This window comes from Xyrauchen texanus, chromosome 20, assembly GCF_025860055.1.
Source record: "Xyrauchen texanus isolate HMW12.3.18 chromosome 20, RBS_HiC_50CHRs, whole genome shotgun sequence".
Taxonomy (NCBI): Eukaryota; Metazoa; Chordata; class Actinopteri; order Cypriniformes; family Catostomidae; genus Xyrauchen; species Xyrauchen texanus.
This window is the reverse complement of record NC_068295.1, coordinates 15,092,167-15,103,564: the sequence shown is the minus strand read 5'-3', so window position 1 is coordinate 15,103,564 and position 11,398 is coordinate 15,092,167. Positions and strand designations below refer to the sequence as shown.

Here is an 11,398-nt window from a genome sequence, read left to right as displayed (position 1 = left end):
GGCTTCGGTCCATGGTGGCCATAGCCACCCCAAGCCACCCCCTAGCTCCACCACTGGAACCGAGGTTACATGTGTAACAGGAGATGATTTCTAGTCCAGTGCACCATCCAATGTAATACACTGAAACAACTTAATTAGTCACCAAAGGGACATGTCAACCAATGATTCAGCACTGCCAAGCATAGCTGAGATTATGCTATGAGATTATTACTGCTAAAGCATTACTTTAAAATTAATTGGTTCACGATTCAGTCTGAATCATTCTGACTGCTCACTCATGCACTGATTTTTTTAGAGCATATTCTCACTGAAAACAAAAAACAGGATAATTCAGAAAACAGAAAACAAACAGAGTGCTTGATGGAGTGGAATATTTATCTACAATCAATTGAAACTAAACCTGCAAATGCATCCTGTCTTTTGACCGTAATGAATAATGTTTTATTAAGTTCCGCAGTGTATGAACAACATACTAAAAGTACCAAAAAGTTCCATGACATCACCATGGCTTAGACATAATGTAAATTAAATATGTAAAATGTATGTAAATCAATCAATTTGATAAGAATTCAATGACATGGCAAAAGCCTATATCAAAGTACAAAGGTGCTAGTACAGTTGACTATTTTATTATTATTATATACTGTATATGAAGCAGTTTAAAAAATAAGCTACTTTTGGTGTGTGTGGTTATTTTCTATAAAGGGTAGCATTCAGCTTAGCTAATGTTTCTGACCAGTACCATGCCATACCATTACCGTACCATGGTATCTGTAAGGCTGACTATTTTTTATATTTCATATTTATCAAAAATGTATGTAGTAAGAATGTAGTAAGCAACTTTTGCCATGTAGCTAGTATTATAACTAACTTCCTTCTCTAAATTGTGGCATTCAACTTAGCTAGTTTCTCTGTAGTGCCACCCAGGTGTTTAGCCCCAGATAATTGCTTCATCCACATACCGCTCTCTGTACTTTTTTTTTTTTTTTCCTCTTCGGGAAAGTTATTCAGACGTAATAGCTAGCTGATTTTTTTTATTTTGCTCTTGGAGCAAACGTGTAAGTGAAAATAATATTTGCTTTGAACTCCAATTCACTCCCACTCAAATGTATCCTGCAATCGTTTACTTCCGCGTTCCAAAACCAGTAGTGTGAAAAAGGTCTACAAATCAAAACAAATCAAATCACTTTATTGTCAACACTACCATGTACACAAGTGCAACATTATTGAAAGTCTTGTGTGCAGTTCCGAGCAACATAGCAGTCATGACAGTGACGAGACATATACCAATTACAATAAACAACATATTTACACAACACAATTTCATATCGAATGTACACATACTTACACAACACAATAATAATATACAATGTACAGTAAACAATACACACAATATAGAATACACATACAATAAAAATAAAAAATATAGAGTATATAAAAAATATAGCTATATTCAGTACAATGATACCTGTGTTGTATTTACAGTATAATATGGGGAAAAAATTATTCTTCCCAACAAAAGGCTATACACAATCATATATTATTACTCCACATTAATGAGTCTAATATATGAATAAATGTAGGCCTATTATTGTTGTGTGTATTTAAAACAATAAATCTGATGTGGTGAATAATTAATAATTCGATTTAAGCTCATTAAATTCGTCTCCTATTAAATAGGCCTAAGTGTTTCGTCCAAATGTCCAAGTAGTGCTTAAAATAAATTTATTGCGATGTGAAAGTAAAATGACACTTTGAAAACACTTTTGAATGAGAATGAGAAACGGTGGGAAACGATCTTACCCTTGCAAGGGCTTGCGTTGTGACGTCGGTGTTTCGTGCTGATGCGGAGACGCAGTTCAACTGTTGTGCAGGCTACGCACTACACACAATTCGGTCCTCACACTAAACACAACAACAATATGAGCAAACCTAAAGACAATGAGAGAGGACAGTCCAACTCCGACAACAGCGAGGGAAAATACTTGGTAGCTGTCAAAGCATTATATGACGATGCGAAAACAACGAGGAAACCCCGTCCGGTAAGCGAATGTTTTTTTTTTAATTTTCACCAGGTATAATTATAATATAAGCTCCCTTTTATGCGAATGATATTCTGATACCCCATCTTCACTGATAGCAACGCGATTAAATAGAACACTCCTATTATAATTAGCGACGCTGTCAACACTACAAGCGAGCGCGTTTTAGTTTTTATGCGTCGTGTTGCTAAATAGTGTAAGGGGGCGTTCATAACAAACACACCCTTGCACTAAAAAGCTAAACGCATCGCAATGAATGTAAGAGAACGCGGGGGTCCCGTTTTTTAAGTTATTTTAAATCTGACAAGGCGGCCCAGCACGCGACACTGAAAATGGTAAAATACATCCATCTAGAGCATGTTTACAATATACGAGATCGGTGTGAACGAACCCTAAATGAGCTGTTCGCGAAGGGCATAACAGCAGCCCGTATTTGAGAGCATATAGCAGCTTGTTTGTTTATTGCCTTCTTTGCCTTCTGCAGCCTAAACCCAGCAATGCTGTAACGATTGCTGTGTCCTCGCGTACACTGTTTAACATGGTTAAAGAAAGGAAGGTGTTTGAAGAGGAGGGGCTGGAAAGGTACGTTGCGTACCAGCAGGAGATGGAGGATCATCCTTTCACCCCAGGGGTCTCGTTTCCTTTCGTTAAGGTAAACAGGTTTAAGCAGCACTATAAACCCTGCTTGTATTGAAACTTTTTTAAACCTGCCTGATCATAATAATAATAAATATGGGCAATAATCTCTGTTCACAGACGGACTTTGTCCACAATTTTATTGTGCATACATTCCATTGCAGGGCAGGACTCAAACACATATCATTATTATATGTCTAATAAGGAAGTCTGTCTAATTGTTTGTTTTTATTTAATATCACGTTATTACACAAAACAATTACAAATCACAGTAGTTATGACACATTTCACAACCATATTGTTGGTCCTTCCACTTAAACAAACAAAACAAATAACCATGCATCCTTGCATTTAATCCATGAACAAAACATGTAACGAGGTCACTATTATAGAGTTAGTTCATTTATGGATTTACTGAGGAATTGTCCTGCGTGTGCTTTTAATATGCCAAAAATAGGCCCATCTTAAGAACATAAAAGCTACTCAATTTTAAAATGTATTTCCAGACCTAAACAATTAGTAGTTCCTATTTATTCTTTGTTTTTCTAATTAACAGGCTCTGATGAATGTAAATGTTCGTTTGAGAGAACTGTACCCAGACAGTGAAGAGCTATTTGATATTGTACTGATGACTAATAATCATGCTCAGGTTGGAGTTCGTCTCATCAACAGCATTAATCACTATGGTATGGAAAGAAAATAGTAAGGTCCATGCGGTATGGAATTCTGTAGCGTATAGACACAGCTATGAATTTTTTATCAAAGAGAACCTGAAGCTATTTAACCAAACAGCCTTATTTGTTAAACTACAATTTAGGCTTTATTGTTGATAATTGTTACATTCATTAAAAGATGGTAGGCCAGTTTCTTAGAAAGACAAAGATTTACTACTACCAGGAAAATAAATTCTGGGCAGTTTTATCCAAGAACATGGACCAGGACTTGGTTAAAAAGACTAGTCTACAATAACTATCCAGTGACTGTCAATTATATACAGTATATGTATTTTTAGAGTTACACAAAATAACACACTTAATGCATACTTACAAATTATACTGTGTGACATAAATTATCTCTTTGTAGATCTAAATATTGAGAGATTTTGTATGACTGGTGGGGAAAGCCCGATTGGTTACCTAAAGGCCTACATGACCAACCTTTATCTGTCCAAAGATTCAAATAAGGTACAAGAAGCTATCGAAGAAGGTAAAAAAATTGCATGCATTCTGATCTTACTGCATTTTTTCATTTCAATGCAGGAATGCAATCTTTAAATACTGAGCTGTGTGAATATGAAGCTTAACAGACTATAATTGGCCATTTCCACAGGAATAGCAGCTGCCACAATGTTCACCTGTGACAGTGAGAATGAGCTCAGTGACACCCAATTACGTGTAGCCTTCGACGGAGATGCTGTTCTGTTTTCTGACGAGTCAGAAATAATTGTGAAAGAACATGGATTGGACACCTTTTTTAAGCATGAGCAAGAATTTGAAAATAAGCCTCTAGCTAAGGTAGACTAAGGCTGCGTATCGTAAAAAAAAAAAATGCTACTAATTTTTACTAAAAATACTGATGTTTCATCATATAATTTTTAGTGCATAGAAAGTTAACATGCTTTTAAACTTTTACAGTACATACTGTTTGTATTCTTTTGCATGTTGCTTAGAAAACAGTTTCACCATTCTCCCCTTAGGGCCCCCTGAAATGCTTCTTGGAAGCACTTGGTAAACTCCAGCGCAAGTTCTATGCAAAAAACCAGCGTATCAACTGCCCTATTCGCACGTACCTGGTTACAGCACGAAGTGCTGCCAGCGCTGGGGCCCGTGTCCTAAAGACCTTACGAAGCTGGGGACTGGAGGTAGACGAGGCCCTCTTTCTGGCTGGTGCTCCTAAGGGGCCTCTCCTACTGAAGATCAGGCCTCACATCTTCTTCGACGATCAGATGTTTCATATTGAGGGAGCTCAGGAGCTGGGGACCATCGCTGCCCATGTGCCATATGGAATTGGACAGAAGTACAATAAGGGGAAACGCATCGAAACAAATAATGCAGAAAAATAAGGAAACTATTTGATTATTATCAAATGCAAATGTCACATCTTTTTAGGTACCTCAACATCCATTCAGTGTCTTAATCATGTTGTCTATACAGTAGCTCAAACATAAATGTTTACTTAAATTAATAATGAGTTGGGATTGATGCTAAAGGGAAGGTAATACATGGAGGGCTCAGATAGTTTGTTTTATTCATTTATTTTTAGGGCAGATGGTTACATAAGTTAAATGTCTTGTTAGATTGCTTGCAATCAGATGCATTACGTACAAAGAAACTACTGTGCTCAAAATGCACACCGGAGGTGGAATTTCCTAGCATGTCATGTAAAGTGCTAATCCTAAAAATGTGCAATAAGACTAGCCTTGTCACCTTGTTCACTAATATATTTACTTTACCATATTTAATAAGAATTTGATTTAGAGTATATATAGAATTCTATCTCAGGAAATATAAATTGTAAGTGCTGGTGAATTTAATTTATAGTGTGAAATTTTATTCTTGGATGTAAAATTATCAAGTTTGTTTTGTAGTCCACTGCTGTATTTTGGATACTTGCGTGGCGGTGACCCACCACCAGTGTTTCCTGGCCAATACTGCAGTAATAATTAATTAATTGTGCCCTGATTAAATGGTGGAAGATGAAGGTGTGACGAAACCATGTATAATGTATTAGACGTTCTAATTTAGACCCTATAATGTTTCCAGTGAGGTGCTCAGTGTAATCAAATTTGTTATGTCTATATTCAAATGTGTTGAACACTGTTATAAACCACTGAATTTATTCATTATTATGATCATTTCATTTTGCGATCTTATTTGGTTTATGGTTTCTCTTTTGCGTCTAAAAAATAGCACACATCATTTCAGTTTATCGTGGTTAGCCAAACAACGAATGCGCATGTGTTTTAAACTGTTGACTTATGGGTATTGTAGTTTAATAATATTCCAGTCACTTCCCGCACGCGTGATTGTTTACATCTACAAACTGGACGTTGTTGATGGGCCAAGGCAGATCAGCAGTGAACCTGAATATAAACATTTTGATGAACGCTTCGACATGTTGCGGGGCAAAGTCATTATCGTTACGGGGGCAAACAGTGGCATTGGAAAAGCCACGACCGTGGAGTTGCTTAGGCGTCAGGGCCGGGTGATCATGGCATGTAGAGACCGAGAGCGGGCAGAGAAAGCAGCCCAGGAGATCAAGCAGGAGGCCGGACCGGAGCAAGGGGAACTAGTGATCAAACTCTTGGACCTGGCATCGCTTAGATCTGTCCGTAGATTTTGCGAAGAGATAATCAAGGTACAATAATATTTATTAATGGAGGCGACTGCACCAGGCCAATGCCTTATGTCTACTGTCAGGTGAGAGAGAAAAAAAAGGAAAACTATGAAAGTTTAGGATTCAAATAACATGAGACGGGTGAACAAAACCGACAAAGGGAAGGCGAGAGTCACGCGCTCCTATGAATGCATGCATGCATGCAAGGTCGAGAAGCGCACTTGAGTTTGGGCGAGCAGAAATTATTGTACTGCAGAGAAATGCTGTGTTGTGAACTTTCCAGGCGTGATCAGTGTTCTCATGAATAAACATGTAGATAGACGAGTATGCATTGATTGCGACAACAACATAAAATAAAAATTGCATCTCAAGGTTAAGACAGAAGCCTTTTTTTTTTTTTTTTTTACTATATCATCATTTACATTAAATGATCAGAACTGAAACAGCCAGAATTGTATATCAAAATGATATACTGTATTTGCTTTGGCAGATACACAATCCACAGGGCCTTAACTCTACAACTACAGTTTAACTCAATTGGTGCAATGCTATTCCTCGGATTAATTGCCCATTTCTTAATATGTGTGCAAACGAAACATTTCATTGTGTATAGGTGATATTGCTACTGCTTCTACACATTTTCCTCATACTATAAAATGTTGTGTATAAAGATAAGAAGAATGGCCAAAAAAAGGGGGATATATTCTGTGTTCAATACAAGTTTGCTCAATCTACAGCATTTGTGCCATAATATTGATTACTACAAAAATAAATTGACTCATCCCACCTTTTCTTTAAAAAACCCCAAAGAAAAGCAATCATTAAGGTTACAGTGAGACACTTACAATGGAAGTAGGTAAATAGAGGCCCATTTTAGGAGGGTTTAAAGGTAGAAATATGGAGATTCTCATTTTATAACAACACGTACATTGATTTTTTTCTATTAAAACATATTATTTGAGCAATAAAGTTATTTAAATTGACGTTTTGCAGGATTACAGGGTTTACGCTGTTCTGTTGTCATGGCAACTACATTGTAAAATTGGATACAAGTTTACACAGAAAAGGTTAGCAAGTGATTTAATCACACAAAACTCATGTTAACATGCATTTTGCTTACGTCTTGTGGCTATACTTTTGAAACTGAGTATTTCAACATTTACAGACTGGCCCCATTCACTTCATTTGCCTCACTTTAACTCAGATTTTTGCTTCTTATATATATATTTTTTTTAAGAAAAGTACAAGGGACATGTCTAAATACATTTTTGTAGTAATCGATATACTAAGACATTTACAATTTTCCAACACTGTTGTATCTCATACAGGAAGAGCCAAGGATTGATGTCCTTATCAACAATGCTGGAATCTACCAGTGTCCATACACCATAACAGAAGATGGATTTGAGTTGCAGTTCGCTGTCAATCATCTGGGCCACTTCTTGCTCACCAGCCTCCTGCTGGACCTCCTCAAGCGCTCCGCCCCTAGCCGCATCATTGTGGTGTCCTCCAAGCTCTACAAATATGGTGACATTAACTTTGATGACTTGAACAGTGAGCAGAGCTATGATAAAGCTTTTGCTTATGCACGGAGTAAACTAGCCAATCTTCTCTTCACACTGGAGCTCTCTCACAAACTAGAGGAGACAGGAGTGACCGTAAATGCTCTCACCCCAGGGATCGTTAGGACTAACCTGGGCAGGCACATCCACATCCCTCTGCTTGTGAAGCCTCTGTTTAACCTGGCTTCCCGAGCCTTCTTCAAGTCCCCCGAGGAGGGAGCACAGACTTCCATCTTCCTGGCCTGCTCCCCAGATGTGGAGGGCGTTCTGGGGAAGTACTTTTCTAACTGCCAGGAGGAGCAGTTGTTAGCTAAAGCCACTGATGAAGAGGTGGCCAAGAAACTGTGGGACATCAGTGAAGTGATGGTGGGCATCACGACCTGAAGGAAGGAAAGACAGAAAAGAAGACTTGATTGTAATGTTCTTGATTTTTTTTAAATTGCTAAATACAAGTGAAGCATGAAGTAATGTCTTGATTGAAAAATAACACTTCCTTACACAAGTACTTTCCCTTTTTTTTGGCCACCAAGTATTGTAGGTTGAAGGCAAATATGCCATGAATCATGAGCAAAATGTACTCCTCTTTACCACAGGAGGGAGCTTTTTTTACCATTCTTAAATATTTACTGTATACAGTACATTTGAAATGCTAACTATACAGATTGCCAGTTATACTGCAACAATAACAGTGCTTGTGTGTATTTCTGTTAAGCTTTTCACATTTTACATTTTCTCTGGTTGCCTCAAGCGTTCAGAAATACTCAACTAAAAGTAGTATTTTTTCTTTCAGACCAGTTTGTCTAACCCTCTGGAAAAGGGTTTTGGAACCCAGGGTTAAACATGGCCTTAAAGGGATAGTTAACCCAAAAATGAAAAATCTCGACCTCATACCATCCCAGATGTGCAAAATGAAAATGTTCTCATCATTTACCCTCATCCCATCCCAGATAACTTACTTTCTGCAGCACACAAACAAAGATTTTTAGAAGAATATCTCCTTACAATGCAAGTTTATGTGGCTTTTATGTGATTTGTGGAGCTTTAAAAGGTCTTGTCACCATTCATTTGCATTGTAAGGACCATCAGAGCGGATTTTCTTCTAAAAATCTTTGTTTGTGTTATGCTGAAGAAAGTAAGTAATCTGGGATGCGATGAGGGTGAATGATAAAATAATTTTCATTTTTGGGTGAACTGTCCCTTTAACATGGGTTTCAAAAGACATTTATCCAGTATTATGCGGCGAGTGAAAAGCAATTATGGTGACAGAACTGATGCATTTTCCACACAACTCGGCACAGTTTCAACTACACATTTGTTATTTAAAACACAAATTTTCAGTGGGGAATCACCACCGGCAATGTGGTTGATACTAGATTTCTTCTGTGAGCAAGTACTTGATGGTCCTTATATTGTGCCTAATTTCTTCTTCATATATTGTTAAATGTGTTTGCTGCTAGCAGTGTGACTATACTATACACATTGCATTGAATTTGCACTTCTCTTACCAAAGATCAGGAGAGAATAAATCTCAGAGGTACTTAATTAAAATAAATTAAACAAAACACTGTATTAAAAGTACAGATATCTTTTTTTATTATTGAATATATGCTTCAAACATGTAATGCATTCAGAATGAAAGTGTGAAAATGACTTATTTAGCTTTTTTGGCAAATGCTGATCACATCTCTTGAATAGTGACTCATTCTCCTCTTTTAAAGGGGTCTTGACATGAGGAATCAAATTTTCCTTAATCTTTTTACATAAGAGGTCAATATACTATTAAAACCTGTTGTAAATTTCAGAGCTCAAAACTTCCTCCTCACTACAAAAAGAGAATTTGTTAAAACCATGCTGCCAATTGACTTGTTCCCTAATTCCTCCACATAGTGATGTCACACTGTGGTAGGCATTTGCATCTGATCGCCTCCACAACAACACATCAAAGCCTACTTTACTGTATTACTTCTGTTGCCTGCCCGGTAGTGGTGATCAGTGAGATGGCAAGAAGAGGGCTAGTCATATCAGTGGGTGTTTACTATCAAGTCTTAAAGGAGAATCAGCACCAAAACAGTGTTTCTGACAGAGGGTAAAAATTAATGATCAAATATAAATATATGACAGTTTTGTTTTTTTGTGCAAAAACTTTACTTATAAGTGAACCTGAAGGAACATTTCAAAATAATAAAAATAAAAAAAAAACATGTCATGACCCCTTTAAAGTGTAACTAATCAAAAATGGTTGAAATATCAGGCCTAATTCATTTGTTGTGTGCACAGTTTAGCAGTTGTGAATTTTATCCATGGGGAATAAAAAAATATTGGAAATATTTAGTAAATAGTGACTTTTTCCTAAGTATCTCTGAATTACCTAACCATAGGTGCGGTGTATAAACAATTTAAATTCTGGGTGTATTTCATGGTTTAATCTTGCATAATCTGTAACATTTACATTTTATTTTATTTTTCTATGCAAAAGGAAATGCTTTGGGCAGCCAACTTGGCCTAACGAATATTGTGCTGTACAAATTACATAGTTAAGATTTTAACTACAGTACAAAGTTCATATAATTGAAAAATAGTCTGATGGTTGTTTTTGAAGGGCTCATTAGCAGAACAATTTTGGAATTAAAGCAATAGCCCTCTCTGCTTTCAGAGTTCACTTGCCATCTAATTAACCATTCTAGGAGCTTTTACAGTACAATTCAACTACTTGCCTTCACACAGACTCACATACAAAGAAAGTACACACTCCTTTCACTCTGCGTCTCCCTCCCTCTAAATTATGATTGCCTTGAATGTTTTCTCTTAGTGTTCGCTGTCTATGTGAGAATGGTAGCAATCCTGATGGGCTCCTAATGCTTTTCCCACCTGTGTTTGCCATTAGGGCTTTTTCAGGATCATTTGGAGAATGTTCCGATCAGCCAAAAAGCCCCTAAGATATCAAAACGTTCATCTGATCTAGCTCCATGTGAAATGGGAGGTCTCTGGGCGCTTGGCCGTGGAACCTGGAGATTGTTTGTTTTTTAAATAAAGAAAATTGGGGAAATTACGAAAGTTAATGGCTTTAATGACGCATTTAGAAATAGTGCCACACCAGCGACAGAATGCCAAGCTGCCAAAAAGAATGATTCTTTGATTACAATCACATGAAGCTGTTTTACCTCCATAATTTTTCTATTTCTTCCTGTTTTTTCATTCTTCGAGGAGACAAAATCACTCAAGACACCCCAAAGGTTTTTAGTAATTCATGGTAAAGCCATTGTATCTTATCTAGTGGTTTGGCAAGTAACACATTTCTCCTGTTGTGTAGCTTTGCTCACCTCAGCTCTGAGTGCAGACCTGCAGCCAGCATCCTTTCCCACCGATTGTGCTAGACATCTCGTCCAACTCAAACACTGAACTCCCCTCCCATTTAGTATTCTACATGTTTTTTATTTATTTATTTATTTTTTGTGAGAGAGGAATGTAAGGGAGAAATGAACGCAGGTTATTATTCAGAGAAAATAAAAATGGTTTCTATTCTAGAGAGATTAACTGACTGATTCTGAGCATTTCCAACCATCAACCATCTGCCTGGTAAAGATACCAGTGTTAACATCCCCATTTTAATCTGATTGAAAACTGCTCTCAATCTGATATTAATGATAAAATAATATCAGATTGAGTAGAGTAGTCAAATAACTACAGTTTATTTTACAGTGACCTGAAAACAGTCCCTGACTTCCTATCAAATACAATAATTTGCATGATATAAGCAATAATAAACTAATAAATGGGCACTACAAGGCTATCAAGGTAAAAAGGTGCCCTGAGAAACCACAT

General features: G+C 37.0%; 2 protein-coding genes across 2 annotated transcripts; both read left to right on the top strand.

Moving 5' to 3' along the window:
- The first annotated feature begins 1,853 nt into the window (after nt 1-1,853).
- Nucleotides 1,854-4,744, top strand: nt5c1ba (5'-nucleotidase, cytosolic IB a). The gene is made up of 6 exons (XM_052151574.1): nt 1,854-2,042; nt 2,527-2,694; nt 3,235-3,364; nt 3,762-3,884; nt 4,008-4,192; nt 4,375-4,744. The coding sequence occupies exons 1-6, from the start codon at nt 1,923-1,925 to the stop codon at nt 4,738-4,740; spliced, it is 1,092 nt and encodes a 363-aa protein (XP_052007534.1). The 5' UTR covers nt 1,854-1,922; the 3' UTR covers nt 4,741-4,744.
- Nucleotides 4,745-5,468: 724 nt separating this feature from the next.
- Nucleotides 5,469-9,903, top strand: rdh14a (retinol dehydrogenase 14a). The gene is made up of 2 exons (XM_052151573.1): nt 5,469-6,035; nt 7,343-9,903. The coding sequence occupies exons 1-2, from the start codon at nt 5,469-5,471 to the stop codon at nt 7,958-7,960; spliced, it is 1,185 nt and encodes a 394-aa protein (XP_052007533.1). The 3' UTR covers nt 7,961-9,903.
- Nucleotides 9,904-11,398: the final 1,495 nt, after the last annotated feature.

Excerpts from the sequence above, each read along its gene's own strand:
- nt5c1ba (XM_052151574.1), top strand. The coding sequence starts at position 1,923 with ATGAGCAAACCTAAAGACAATGAGAGAGGACAGTCCAACTCCGACAAC. Across the intron at positions 2,043-2,526 it reads CAACGAGGAAACCCCGTCCG|CCTAAACCCAGCAATGCTGT; the intron begins GTAAGCGAATGT and ends TGCCTTCTGCAG. Across the intron at positions 4,193-4,374 it reads AAAATAAGCCTCTAGCTAAG|GGCCCCCTGAAATGCTTCTT; the intron begins GTAGACTAAGGC and ends TTCTCCCCTTAG.
- rdh14a (XM_052151573.1), top strand. The coding sequence starts at position 5,469 with ATGTCTATATTCAAATGTGTTGAACACTGTTATAAACCACTGAATTTA. Across the intron at positions 6,036-7,342 it reads TTTGCGAAGAGATAATCAAG|GAAGAGCCAAGGATTGATGT; the intron begins GTACAATAATAT and ends TATCTCATACAG.